Source organism: Lemur catta, chromosome 4 (assembly GCF_020740605.2).
Source record: "Lemur catta isolate mLemCat1 chromosome 4, mLemCat1.pri, whole genome shotgun sequence".
Taxonomy (NCBI): Eukaryota; Metazoa; Chordata; class Mammalia; order Primates; family Lemuridae; genus Lemur; species Lemur catta.
In genome coordinates this window covers 70402163-70416431 of record NC_059131.1, presented here as the reverse complement: position 1 = coordinate 70416431, position 14269 = coordinate 70402163, and the positions used below count along the sequence as shown (strand labels likewise).

Here is a 14269-nt window from a genome sequence, read left to right as displayed (position 1 = left end):
GTACTTGGGGTTAGCACAGACCACACAGCCTAAGGGCTCAGTCCCACGCGACTGCCCCCACTTCAGGGGCCAGTTGGAAGTCTAGGTTGTCACCTGTGCTTCTGACAGACCAGCTGTAAATCAGAGGTTCCCATGACCCCCTCCTTTGCGTTCAGTGATTTGCGAGAACAGCTCACAGAACTCAGGAGCACAGCTTGCTCAGTAGATTTTTGGTTTATTGTAAGAAGCCACAGCTCAGGAACAGCCAGATGGGAGAGACTGGTAGGGCAGGGCATGGCAGTAAAGGGCATGGCAGGAGGGGCGTGGAGCTTCCATGCCCTCTCAGGCACACAACATTCCCAGCACCTCTGCGGGTTCACCAACTGGGAGCTCTCTGAACACCATTCTTTGGGGCTTTTATGGCGGCTGCATTATGTAAGCATGATTGATTACATCATTGGCCATTGTCGATCAGCTCAACCTTTAGCCCTTCTCCCCTCCACGGAGGTTGGGGAGGGAGGTTTAGAGGTGGGGCTGAAAGTTCCAACCCTCTAATCATGTGGCTGGTTTCCTTGGCAACCAGCCCCCATCCTTAGGGGCTTTCCAAAGATCACCTCATCCACATAAACTCTGGTGAGGTTGAAAGGGGCTTGTTATGAATGACAAAAGACACTCCTTTCACCTTCATCATTCTTTCACTTAGGGATTTATAAAGATTCCAGGAGCCAGGAACCACAGATAAAGACCAAATACATATGTTTCTTATTATCACAGTCTTAGAACATCACACCCAACAAGGCAGCTCCTTGCATAGCTCCCTTGGCCCACTCCCTGGTCTCATTGTCAGAAAACTCACGGGATGAAGGGACTTCGTCTCTTCCCTGGGCTGGGGATGGGCTGGGGATTGGCTTGGAATCCATTATTTCTGACTTTGCAGGCCTTTCCCTTGATTTGTAACTTTGCTTTTGCACCGTTAGGTTTGACACGCTGATCATCATCGCAGCCCTGGTGGCCACTGTGGCCAATGCCACCATTCAGTCAGGTCAGTGCCACAGCTCCCAGCTTCACCACCTCCCGGATCATGGGTTCCATTCGTAGTCTTTGTTGAACATTCACTGTGCACTGCTAAGATGTTTAAGGTGGCGGAGAGGGGATGCAAGAGAATTATTTAAAATGGTGCATGTTCTTGAGAGGGATGGTGGCGTTGTTTGTGTTTGGCTGCATTTTAGAGATTTTATTTATAGGTGCCCGTCACACTGAATACTCACCTGGTCATCCATCCAAAACTGGCCCTTGGCTTCGATTTGCAGGGGTAGCAAGTGACTCAGGGCAACACTTGCTTCCTCATTGCTTGGAGCCATCGCCTGTTCTTGAAGTGAAGCTGCATTGGTCCCGGTACACACAGAGGCTCAGACGTCCTTGAATAAAAGGGGCAAGCCAGAGACTCTGAGAAAATGGAACGTTAAATGACTGTGTTCCTTTTCCAGCAAGAAAATATAACAGCCAGCAGATACTGGATATCGTCTTGATACTGAGAATACTCCGGCTGCTGAGGGTCATCATCAGTGTGCAGAGGTACTGGGGATGGTGTGAAAGGCTACGGTTGGGGGCACCCACATGGGGCACGCCTGCTGCCTGACTACTGACAACCCAAAATAAGTGACTGAGGCAAAGAGCTCAATCAACAGAGGTTAATTAAGCCAAGTTGGAGGACCCACCCAGGAAAAACACAAACCACAGACAGATCTGTGACTGTTTTTCTGAAGGAGAATTTGGGAACTTCAGTGTTTAAGGGAAGGCTTGGGGGAGGTGGCAAATGGTTAGATTCTTGTGAGGCCCAGGAAATCTACATTTTATGTATGATAAGGTGAATGTGAGAAGAGAAAAAGGGAGTGAAGGAGGCATCAATTCTGTAGATGTCCCTGGGTAGGTGGAAGAATGTTTGGTCTTATCTTGTCTCTGTTCTGTACCTGGGAAGATAAACTTGCAATTCATTATTATGTGGAATCTGGAATCGAAGAGACTCCAGTTTTAGGAGCTAGACTTAGCCTGCAGACCCAGTGTTACAATTTGCATGTCCTTGCTTATGGGATCTGGCTGATGAATAACGTTAGTAGCAGCTGTTCATTTGGAAGGGGATGTTGCATGACTCAGCCTCCAGGCTAGATCTTCCCTTCTGCATCACTGGTCCTGAGATTTTTATTTCCTTTGCACTATGAACACGCTCTACTACTGCTGTGAATCCAGGGTGTAACTTGTAAAGAGGACCTGGAGTTCTCCAGTGGGAGGGGAGCAGGGAGGATGGTGAAGATCACTCACATGGCAGCCCCCCACCCCGCAGGGATTCTCTCAGTCATTTCCAGCCCTGTGACGGATGTGGATTGTGCCTTCGTGCACAGTGACTGAATGAGAGTACTCCTGACAGCAGCGAACGCTAACTCCAGTATGCTAAATATTGTCTTATTAAATCCCGCCAGCAACCCCTGAGTGGGGGAATTTCATTACCCCTAGTTCACAGGTGATGACACTGAAGCTCAGAGAGGTTAAGTCCCCCCATCCCCGTGGTGCACAGCTAGACAGAGGCAGACAGAGCAGGATAAAATCTGACCCCAAAGCCTGGATAAACCTCACCATCGGGTTTTGATAGGCAAGCATCCTTTCAGGGAGGTCTGGGGAGGAGATGGCTCCATCTGAGGACTGGCTTGCTCTTCCAGAAAGTGTTCAGTTGCCAACATAAACCTCCAGGATAGCCTTAAAACAGGGTCAATTTTGACTTAGAAGAAGGTGGGAGAAAAGCAGATGAGGCTGAATACTTTTCCTGCCTCAACACCCACCCACGTCTTCCCAGGGAGGTTCTCTGTAATAACCGTCCTCAGGTTGGCCAAGCCTGCCTTGCTCCGCTTCAGGGGAAACTACAAGTTAACTCCCCCTCAGCTGGGTGGATAGACAGAGTCTGACAAAATTACAAAGGCAAACTCTTGACTATGTTTAAAGAACAGATTCAGGACTGGGGAGGGGTGTGAAGGGAAGCATGCTGGCGGGGTGTGGGTTTTACTTTCCATCTTCTCTTTCACCTCGTGGGGGCACTTTGTGTTATTCTAGATTCCGGGTTATAGTGACCACTTTAATCAACATTGGCCCCACGATGCTGACGTTTGGTGGACTCGTCTTTGTAAGTAGCTGCTCTTGTTGCTATTCGATGTAACATAAGTGGTGACATGTTCATCCTCAGCAACTCTCAGTAAGACTCATTTTAAGGGAGAGAAAGAAAGGGAGGATAAGTAAGCGAGATTCATTGGTGTCTAGTAGCCATTGTTATAAAATATCCAGTTTCTAGAAACACTGGGCGTATGTTAGTTAAGGTACACTGGTGCTGCCGCGAACACCAACTATCCGGTGGGCCTTCCCACCCCCAGAGCAGGGGGTATTCCCAGCTGGTGGATGACTCTCAAGGACGTCGCTGTGCACCCAGGCCACAATCCTTCCTGCCTTGCTATGGAGAGAGCCCAGCTGCTGCCTGAGATTCCCAGTGCTGAGAAAGAGGCCACACAATGCGGCACAGGGGCTGGGGGCCTCCCGCTCAGGGGTGGCTCCACGCTGTGAATGAGGGAGCACGAATATTGTTGGATACTGCAACAGGGCACTTATTTTTCTTTTCACTGATAATGGCAAAAATTCCATTAGCACAGGAGACTGAAAGGTTGACTGTCAGTCACCCATTCCCATCCTCTACCTGCCTCTTTCCTAGAAGCAACCAGGATTAAGAGTGTCTTGTCACTCTTCCTAAACATTTCTAGTACATCATCGGCAAGCCTGTAGCTATCCAGGGTATTGTTTAGTCAAATGGGATAATCCATTCGAATTGTGGTTATACAACGTTCTTCTGCTCAATATGTTTGTCCTGTGATCTGGGAGGCACGTGCCTCCAGGAAAGCTCTGCCACAGTTAAAAGCGTCCCACTGAGGGAAGGCTCCAGAACGTGTGCCCAGCCCCACTGCTGACAGACCCCTGGCAGTCTCGCCTCTGCCATCACAGATGATGTGGGGGGGCCCATTCCTGGGCAGGCATCTGTGTGTGCTAATGTGGTGTACGTGGTGGACACAGTCCCAGCAGTGGGGCTGCTAGATCGAAGGTAAATGGGTTCAAAATTTGAGTCAATGGTGGTGACTTGCCTTCTAAAAGATGTGCTCCCGTGTACGATCCGGTGCTGTGTGACAACATGTTTCTCTGCAGCCCTCACAACCGGGTTTACTAAACGTTCCCATTTGTTCCAATCTCATAGGTGAGAAAATAGCTCTATGCTGTTTCGATGTGCGTTTGTTTAGTTATCATAAAGCCAAGCATCTTGTCCATGTTCTTTTGGCCATTTATGCTTATTTTTTGGTAAACAGCCTGTTCATGCCTCAGTTCGTCTTTCTATTAGTTTTATTTTTGATATGATTTGTAGGGATCTTTGGCCTGTGAAGGAAATAGGCCCTTGGTAACCTGTACGAGCAATTATTTTTCCTTGTCTTGTTTTTTTTTTTTTATTGACATAAAGACTTTTTGTTTTGTTTTGGTTTTGGGTGTATAAAACTTTAAATGTATTACGTAGTTATACTTGTTAATCTTTTATTTTATAGTTTCTAGGTTTTATATCATGCTCAGTAAGGCCTTTTTCTACTCAATGTTTTTTCCTTGTATCTTTATGGTTTTATTTTTTACATTTAACTCTTTGGAATTTACTTTGGTATGAAGAACAAGGTAAACATCCAACCTTATTATTTTTTTCCCTGGAGGACAACTATTTATTGAATATTTAACCCACTAACATGCTATCAGCTAGATTATTGTTTTTGCTTTTGTTTTGTTGAGACAGGGTTCTGCTCTATTGCCTGGGCTAGAGTGCAGTGGTGTCATCACAGCTCACTGTAGCCTCAAACTCCTGGGCTCCAGTGATCCTCCTACCTCAGCCTCTGGAGTAGCTGGGACTACAGGCACATGCCACCACAAATGGCTAATTTTTCTATTGTTTGAAGAGATGGGGTCTTGCTCTTGATCTGGTCTCAAACTTCTGGCCTCAAGCTATCCTCCCATCTCGGCCTCCCAGAGTGCTAGGATTATAGGCGTAAGCCACCATGCCTGGTCTCAGCTCATTTTTGACTTTGTAAATGAAGCCTGGGGGGGATCAAGGTGTGGTCCAGCTGGCCGTGTCTTCTGTCCCTCCATGGATAGCTCAGGCTTCCCTGGCAGACTGGCCAAGTGTCTGATCCCTGCCCTCCCTCCTCCTGAAGCTGCCTGGAACTCTTGGCTGGGGCCGGTGACTGTCCCTGGGAACACGAATAGCACCCTTTCTGCAGGATGCTGGGAAAATGACAGACTAGTGTCTGTGGTTCTTCCCGCTTCTTCTGCCCGCCCCTTGCCCCGTGATTCTGCAGCCTTGGGCCCCTGCTGGTGACCTGCTATCTCCGTCCTAGGTGGTCTACTACGCCTTTGCTATCGTCGGCATGGAAGTGTTCCATGGCAAAGTCCAGTTCTTTGACCCGAATTTCACCACTCCTGATGCCCTGGTTTGTGGGAACCCCGCCTTAAAGGGTTCAGCGTTTTCCCGGGCCAGGTACTGCAAGAACAACTTCAATGACCTCGCCTCTTCATTCGTGGTGCTGATGGAGCTCACGGTGGTTAACCAGTGGCACGATATCCTTCTGAGAAGGCAGCATGATCCAGGGGGCACGGTCTGCTCCCCAGGGTGAGGCGGGAAATGCTGAAAGTGAATCCTCAGAGGAGGTTTACATCTCGGCATCTCTGAGCTTAGGAGACCTCCCAAATTTCTCGAAGGTCTGGTTCCTTAGCGTCCTACTCCTCGCAGATGGCTTTGCCCTGGTGACTCACCAGGCAGCAAAGCTGTACTTCATCCTGTTCCACATCGTGGTCGTCATCCTCATTGTTAAGTGAGTTTCCTCCTGCTGTGCTGGAAATTTCAGATCTCCTTTTTTCACAATATCTGACTGCTGGCACCTCCCTTCTTGTGCCGCCTGGTACAGGTTGTATGTGGGTCTTATATCCCCAAGAGATGCTAAGACACTGGAAGAGAGGGGTCTCACTGGTCACATTTGTGTTCCTCATAGTGTTCCCCAGCCTCTCGCACATCAGGGTATGTTATGCACCTCAGAGCCTCACAAGTAGTTTGGGTCAGAAGGAGTCTGCGGTCCTAGCAGGTCTCCCTGCCCTTCCCTACTGGGACTGAGTCACCTCTGAAGCACCCCTGCCGAGCTGGTGTCCAGTCTCTGCTCAAACTGGTCCCACTGCTGGGGCTCCTGAGAACCTGCGAGAGCCAGCGCCCTTGCTGCCCGGCTCCGGGCCTTAGCGCTTCCACCGGTGGGATGGGAATGTCCCCCTGGTGACCGCTCTTCATGGGCGCCAGTTCTGTCCTGACCCCTGTTCCATGGGAGAATTCAGTAAATATTTGAAAGCTCCTGACATGTTCCCGCTCAAAAGAGCTCTCCTTCCAGTTAGAACCTTCGACTCTAGCTCCCTGGTTCTGCCTTTGAGTCCCTATGATCACTGTGATTCACTCCCATGGGTGCTTTCTGGGTGTCAGGACCCCCTCAGAAGCTGGGCCTGGAATTCTTGGGGTGACAGCCCAGCACTTGTCACATCAGGCTGCTTTGGCCACCCCACTACCCAGCTGACTCTGGTTCAAGAATGCCTCAAGGAGTATCCTAGCAGAGGGTGGGAGAAGAGGAGACCCTGTGGGGGGCCCTGGGCTGGCCTGCTTGTCCTATGCAGCCTGAACGGATTATGGGGCAGGCAGAAGGGAGAAATGCCTCCCTAAGAGGCCCATAAAGAGGTTCCCAGATGGGGGCGTAGGCCCATGCAAAAATGTAAAAAGGCTCTAGGAATTTTTTCTACCCTCCTCTAAAAAGCCTCTGAGTGCTGTGACGTCCCTGGGGTATGTCGTCATCTGTCAAGTCAGAAATGGTGAAAAGTCTGAGATTTTACTCTACTTGCAAGCTGACAGGTTAGTCTGCCATGCATACACTAACAGAAGACGTGAGACCTTGGGCCAGAGACAAAGAGAGTTTGTTATTCATGGGGAGAGCAGTAGCCAGAGCAACACCTTGTGTCAGCTCCCTGAGAGAGCGAGAGCGAGAGTGACCTAGACAGAGAGAGAGAGAGAGAGTGACTTTATCTTCTTTACTCTGGAATGTAAGCAAAGCTTCTGGGAAGGGAGATGAGGTCTTTAGCTTTGCTACCCCGGACTGTCCGTGGGGAGGCAGACTTCACTACTCTGGAATGCCGCCTTAGAACATCCCTAAATTGACTCTAAAAGCTTTGTGCAGGACCCAGACTGTGCGGATACCTGAGCTATTCAAGGAGAACTATCTTCCAACAACTATTTGGCCTAAGCTTCCCCTTAAAATAAAGTGTATTTTCTTCTTAATATTCACTGGTTAAATAGGATGCAGAGGAAGAATAATTTTGCAGATGAATGGAAGCTGTGCCCAGTCCCTGAGAGAAGCTTTATGGTTGTCACTTCTCTCTCCTGTCTTGCATTTTCTTGGCAACACTAGGCTGCTTTTTATTCAGGCTCAAACACTCTTTGGAGCTGGGATTCCTTGCCGCATAGACTGGCTGATCATCCTAACCATCCTCTACCTCTTACTCTTTCTCAGCATTTTCATAGCATTTATCTTGGAGGCATTCTTTGTGGCATATTCGTTAGAAAAAAGTGAAGTAGAAACTGCTATTGAGAAGAAGATTCAAGAGCTCGGAGTGGGAATCCAAGAGTGAGTAGCATGCTTCCTTGGACCACCCGCAGACTCAGACCCCGCCCGTGTGTGGTCTGCCACTGCCCCGCGGCACCCAGCCTGGTCCTGTGTGCCCACCGGCGGGGCCTCTCTAGATGAGCACCCTGGATGTGGCTGGACCCTGCCCGGGAAGCCCCGTGCGGGACTTGGCTGAGGGACCTGACCATGTGTTGTCTCTTCCTCCTTGAAGGGAGGAAGTGCAAGAGGGGAAGCCCACTGATGACGTGGACGCCAAGGACCGTGGAGACAACAAAAGGAAGGCCTTGGAAGGACTGTATTGCAGAATTGCATCAAAAAGTAAGTTTCAACCCAGTGCAAAACTAGAACTGATCTTCCTTCAGTCCTCACAGCAGCCAGTGGGATCTTTCCAGAGTGCGGATCTGACCTTCGGTGGCTTCCCATTGCTCAAGGAGAAAGACAGGTCCCCTCACCATGGCCTTGGCCGCCCATGCACCTGGCGTCTCTCAGTATCGCAGCCTCTCTCCCTCCCTCCCACGAGGCCCGCTGCTCAGTCCTACAGGCCCTCAGCTGCTCAGCGCCGGCTCCGTCCTGCCCCGGGGCCAGTGCAGGCGCTACTTTCTCCCCGGGCTCACTCTCACCTCCCAGAGAAATGTTGGTCACCACCTGTCTTCCTTGCAGGCTCCATGGTGGCAGGGGCATGTCTTTTTGGTTCTCCTGGTATCCCCAGGGCCTAACAGTGTCCCCGGGACATAGGGGCTCTTAACAACTATTTGTTTACTTACTTCATTGACTCAATGAATTAATGATTGGCTGAGTGAACCCAAACCAGTCTGAATCTCAATTTAAGCTCTGGCTGCAGTGCCCTGCAATGAGCTTAGCTTGAGGAACACAACACAGATTACAGGAGGGGTGGCGTGAGCAGGCGGCCCCTAAGAAGTGGCTGTCCCCCTCCATCCTTCAGGAAGCACCTTCCCCTTGGTCTTCAGGGCCTTCAGTGTCCGGGGAGCTCCATGGGGGTCACACCAGCACGGATGAGTGATCCCTTCCTGACCTTCGCTTCCTTCCTTTCAAGGAGTGTTTGGTTGCCATGCCCAGAGCTGTCTTCCACTCAGGGGCTGTCCTTCAGGAAAGCCACGGCCTCCCCAGGCCAAGTGCTCTCTGGAACCCTGACATATCCAGGTTCTATGTGCCTCTTTCTCCTTCCTCCCAGAGTACAGGACCGTGGACACCTTGCTGCAGCGGATGTTTGAGTCTGAAATTGCTCCAGAGGAGGAAGGCCCTTCCTTGGATGAGATTCTGAACTTCTCGCCCAGTGACATATATCCCAAGAATCCCAATTTCGAGAATAGTGCATGATCCTGGCGTTGCAAGGGTCCACAACTGGGAACCAAGATAAGCTATCGTGTCCTTTTACATGTGCTATCCAGAGATAATTTTTCTAGCCTGGGTTCCCTTCCGTGTTCTGTGAGCCTGTGGATTGGCCTCTCCTGTGCCGAGCGGCCAGCCGAACGGTGAGGACAGGCTGTCTGGCTGCACCTCGCCTGGGTCGTTCTTAGATCTGATCACGAAGGTAAGGCAAGGAACTCTGGTGAAGACATTATAGAGAGCGTGTATAGTACACATGTGTGTACATGTGTGTCTTTTCAGTGGGTATGTAAAAGCTTTTTGTTTATTTTTATATGGTACTTTCCTATCCTAGTAAAGCAATACTGTGCTACAATGTTACAGCACATGAATGAATGATGAATATTTAAATATGATAAAGGAATATGTTTTAGTAGCTTTTAAACAGTGCTTATTCAAAATGAAGAAAATATGAATATGAAAATATAATTGTTGCAATTACTTCTTTGGGAATGGGCAAGGGTGCTCTCAAAGCTTCTTAAATGAATTATAATTATAGCAAGATTTTGAGTAAAGTCGCTCTCTGAGGTCACTTTCCCTAGGTGGAAATCTCCTAGCACAAGAACATGCTTCTTCTGGAAACTTAAAAGGGACTTCTTTAATTTAATTTAATTTATTTTTACAAATTGTAATTGTAAAATACACGTGAAATTTACCATCCTGACCATTTTTGAGAGTAGAGTGCAGTAGTGTTAAGCATATTCACATTGTTGTGTATCCATCACCCCCATCCACCTTAGAACTCTTCATCTTACAAAACTGAAACTCTGTACCCAGTAACCAACCCCATCTCCCCTTTCTACTTTCTGTCTCCATGGATTTGATGACTGTCGATCCCAATTGCATTTTGAGCACATGTAATCCTTTAGAGTCACCACGGTGTGCCCCTTTCTTCTGGGCTTTGTCACAGCCCCACCACAGGGCAGGGGAATCAGTGGTAGCACATCCCATAACCTGAGTTCTCAGTGAGACCTGAGTGTCTGTCATGCCATGTGTCAGGGTGGCAACAGAAGCTAGCTTGGGAAGGACTTCTGTTCTTCAGTTCTGAAGGAGACCTCAGGCCTGTGTCGTGCAGGAACAAAGCCAAGGGCTTTGGGGCACAAATTCTGGGGCCAGACTGTCTGGTTCACACCCAGCTCCCCACCGGCCATGTCACTGAACCTCTCTGTGGCCCATTTCCTCATCTGCAAACTCAGGACAAATGGTACCTCCTTCCCCAGACTGTGGGGACCCCAGGAGGCTGAGGACAGCTGCAACGCTGACTCAGCAGTCTGCTCTAACAGGTGGCTCTTCCTGCCTTAAACCCTCGCCTGGTGTTGGGCGCGGGTGCTCTGGAATCCCATCGCCACCAGCATCCCCAGGAGCTGGGGCCTGGCTGCCATCCTTCCAGACGCTCTCCTTTTTCTTTGCATATCTAACATCTATTGTTACTTAAAGTATTATACTAAATATACTGAGTTGCAATTTAATTTTTTTAGTTTGATGTATATTGGGAATTTCTTGTCTTAATAATCTATAGTCATTTAAAGAATTCAATCCAGAAATATAGTAAAAAGCTGAAAGTTGTTCTTTATGCTTCGTTCTCCTGTCCCCTTCCCTTCCTGTCCCCCCTCAGTCTGACACCCACTTCACAGTGGTAACAGTGGAACGAAATCTACCCACTTACCGTCGTGCATATCATATATATCAATATATAATTGCATTTTTTATCCTAAATGGGATGTAATGACGTGTTTCGTATATATTGTTCAACAACCGGCTTTTTTCACTTACCGGTAATTGTTTCATCCATGTTTCATGATTTAAAAATTCACCTATTCATGGACCTGGACGTTGTTCCACGTGTTCTCTGTTAAACAGTAACGGGGTAAACCTTGTTGTGTAAATGCCTTCGGGGTGCGTGAGCCCCTGCAGGAGTCTCTCAGCGTCAGACGTGCGGGATCCAGGTCCCGCAAACCGCTGTGCTCAGCCCTGGCCACCAGGGGGCGCCGCCGCCCCAGCGATCGCGCACGGCCTCGGAGGGAGGAGAACGCGGCGGGGCGGCGGGACTGCCCAAGTCTCCAGGCTTTCTCCTGCCTCCCAGGGAACTAGTCACCCCGCGCCCCGGTTGTGGCCCATGGACTCCCAGAGAGGCCCTTGGTCCCCCAGGCTCCCTGAGAGGGACTGGGGCAACACGGCTGTATCTGGCCCGAGGGCTGTGAGCGCGACTCGGGTTTGCACCTGGCAGGCCTTGCCCCGGGGGCCGTCCCCGCTTTGCCGCCACTTCTAGCCGCAGGAAACGGCAGGAGTTATTAACAGAACACGGAGGACGGCTCCTGTGAGGACGGCAGATCGCGCCCCCCTAGACTGTAACAGGAGAAAGAAATCACTCCTGTCTCCTCCAAGCCCCGGGGTGGGTTCTCTGTGTTACAGCAGCTTAGCCGGCTGTGGCCTGACCAACCCAGAAACGGATTTGTCCGAAACATTCTCGATGGAACCAATGGGACAGATGGACTTGAGGGACGAGGGACAAGGAGGACCGAGGGCGATGGCTCCTAGGGTCAGAGGCAGAGAAGGGTGTGGCGCGAGAGCTTTTCAGGTGTGCTTAGGTATTGTAACAAACGCCCCACTGTCTAGCTCCTATTCTGATAGGCACAGGCCACACTTGGGCTTTTCCATCACGAACGTCTTAGGGGAAAGCAGAACTTAGAATCATTGCCTTTGACTATAGATATAATCCAGGGGGGAAAGGCACTGGTAGCAGGAGTCTGGCTCTCCTGAGTAACCAGCCTTATGCTTAGCTAGAACTTAGAATGTGGAGCAGGTGGCCCAGAATGAATGGGAAATGCCTCTGCCCCAGATATATGAAGTCTGAATCTAGAACTGAGTCTGGCCAACGATTGAGCACTTAGGATGAGCTGCGCCCCTAAGACACAGAGATGAACAATGCCCGGCTCTGTCCTCCTCAGGGAAACTTCAGTCTCACTAGCGGAGAGAGCTGGGTTTCTTTGTCCTCCCAACAGTAACTTCTGTTGCATTCACTTCAGGCGCCCTTTAGACAAAGAACTGTTTTTCCTCGTGCAGATAAACTGAGTGTGTATAATCCAGACTACTAATTTATGATTAAATGAAGATGATGGCTATAGTTTGTATCAGGTATACAGACAAAAACAAAACAAAGCTACTTGGCTGAAGTGCTTAACCTAACTTACTTTGTTTAGATCGAGCCTCCCATCCTGGGGACAGGCTGTTGCTAGGAAGTCAGACTGTGAAGTTTTATTTAAGTAAAGCCCTTGGTATAGCTCATGGACCAGATGGGCAACAGTAGTACTGAGACATCCCTACGGTCGCGCTGTAGATGTGGATGACATGGAGAATGTCTGTCAGTGTGATGCAAGTTGAAGATCCAGTAATAGCAAACGGGCTGGCAATGACACAGGGTAGGTCAACAGGGGCTGGAAACCAAAGCCAACTGTCCTCCCCATGGAAGGCTGAAGGCACCTGCACCTGCCTTTCACAGATGAGTGCATTTCAGTCCTTGGTTTGATACAAAAGCATCCTTATCTTCTTTGGTCTTGGTTTCCTTTGAAAATAGCCATTTTCAAAAGGAAAAAAAAAAAAAAATCCCACAAACCTGGCATTGCTTATCAATGACTGGTTGTTTAGATACTTAAAGAATACATTTAGTGTTGGTTTGGCTCTGGATCATTTTCAACTTCCTTCCATGTTGAGTATGTGTGTAATTGACCATGAAAGTTACATTTTTAATTTTCAAAATAAAGGCATGTTTTGGGATCCCAATTCTAGTAATTTATCCTACAGACACATTTGCACCTGCACTCACTGTTTTGTAGCAAAACTGTGAAACTGTCTCTAAATAGGGGGTTGGTTAAATAAATTATGGCACATTGATATAGGAGAATGGTATACAGCTAGATCACTGCAGATGGAAAGATGAGCAAGAAAACTGTAAAATAATGTTATAGTTTACTTTTGCTTGTAAAAAGAAATCAACAGATACTTAAAATGATTAAAAATGTCTATCTCAAACCAGTATCATTAGGCACAATGGATAAATGCTAGAAGCGCTCCCACTACGGCAGAAAAGGGTGCCCGATACTACCATCATTTAACCCTTTTCTCAGGTACTAGTTAATGACGAGAGAAGCAGCATAAGCAAAAAGTTGGGAATGATATAAGCATTATTTTCATAATGACAGTTGTTTGGAAACTTCAAAAGAATAAACTGAAAAGCTTTTTATAGAAATCAATTGGCTTCATATATTCAAACTATCAGCTAGAAAGAAATAGGAAAAAAAAAAAAATCTGGCTTAAAATAGCAACTGCCTGGGCATGGTGGCTCATGCCTGGAGTCCCAGCACTTTGAGAGGCTGAGGTGGGAGAATCGCTTGAGGCCAGGAGTTCGAGGCTGCAGTGAGCTATGATTGCACCACTGCACACCAGCTTGGGTGACAGAGCGAAACCTTGTCTTAAAATTAATAAATAAACTTAAAAAAAATGGTAATCAAAAATGTATGGTCTTATTTAAATTAGCACTAGCTTTAAAATTATTACAGGCACTTTTTCTTACTATTCTTCTTGGCAACAGAAATCTTGCTAGTTGAAAGGGATGACAAATTGGGACAAATATTTGTGCCTCATATACAATGGAGTCCTACAAATTATTAATAACAATAAAAAGAACAATTCAAATGAGAAATGGACAAAAGATAGAGTTCACTGAGAAAGAAAACATATATAGCTCTTAAATATATCAATATATTTGGCCTAATTCATAAGAGAAATGCAAATTAAGACTGTAAGGAGAGGCTATTTTTTCATCTGTCAGACTGGCAAAAGTCAAAGAGTCTGACCTGTCCTGTTGGTGAAGGTTGTTCCCCTTGTTGGGGAACAAGGACTTGCACAGATGTTGGCACATCCCCCACGGGGGCTAATCTACTACAGATAACACCATATAACCACATATTACATGGCCACTAAAAAGAATGAGGTCATTCTATATGTAGTTACATTCTCTGATGCCCCATATTAAGTGAAAAAAAGCATAATTATGCTAGTTATGTTAAAAATATAGTATACAGAAATGCCAAACCATCATTTTTAGAAAGAGTCATGAAAAGTGGGGCATGGTTGCC

General features: G+C 47.9%; 1 protein-coding gene across 1 annotated transcript in view; it reads left to right on the top strand.

Annotated features, from left to right (window-relative positions):
• LOC123637459 (two pore calcium channel protein 1-like) overlaps positions 1–9589 on the top strand; it is a 48087-nt gene extending 38498 nt beyond the window's left edge. Inside the window, exons 8-15 of the mRNA XM_045550635.1 lie at positions 957–1021; positions 1467–1554; positions 3082–3151; positions 5436–5655; positions 5819–5909; positions 7635–7748; positions 7960–8066; positions 8941–9589. Of these exons, the coding sequence (XP_045406591.1) occupies positions 957–1021; positions 1467–1554; positions 3082–3151; positions 5436–5655; positions 5819–5909; positions 7635–7748; positions 7960–8066; positions 8941–9086 (901 nt within the window). The 3' untranslated portion in view covers positions 9087–9589. The remainder of the gene's footprint in view (positions 1–956; positions 1022–1466; positions 1555–3081; positions 3152–5435; positions 5656–5818; positions 5910–7634; positions 7749–7959; positions 8067–8940) is intronic.
• The last annotated feature ends 4680 nt before the right edge of the window (positions 9590–14269 follow it).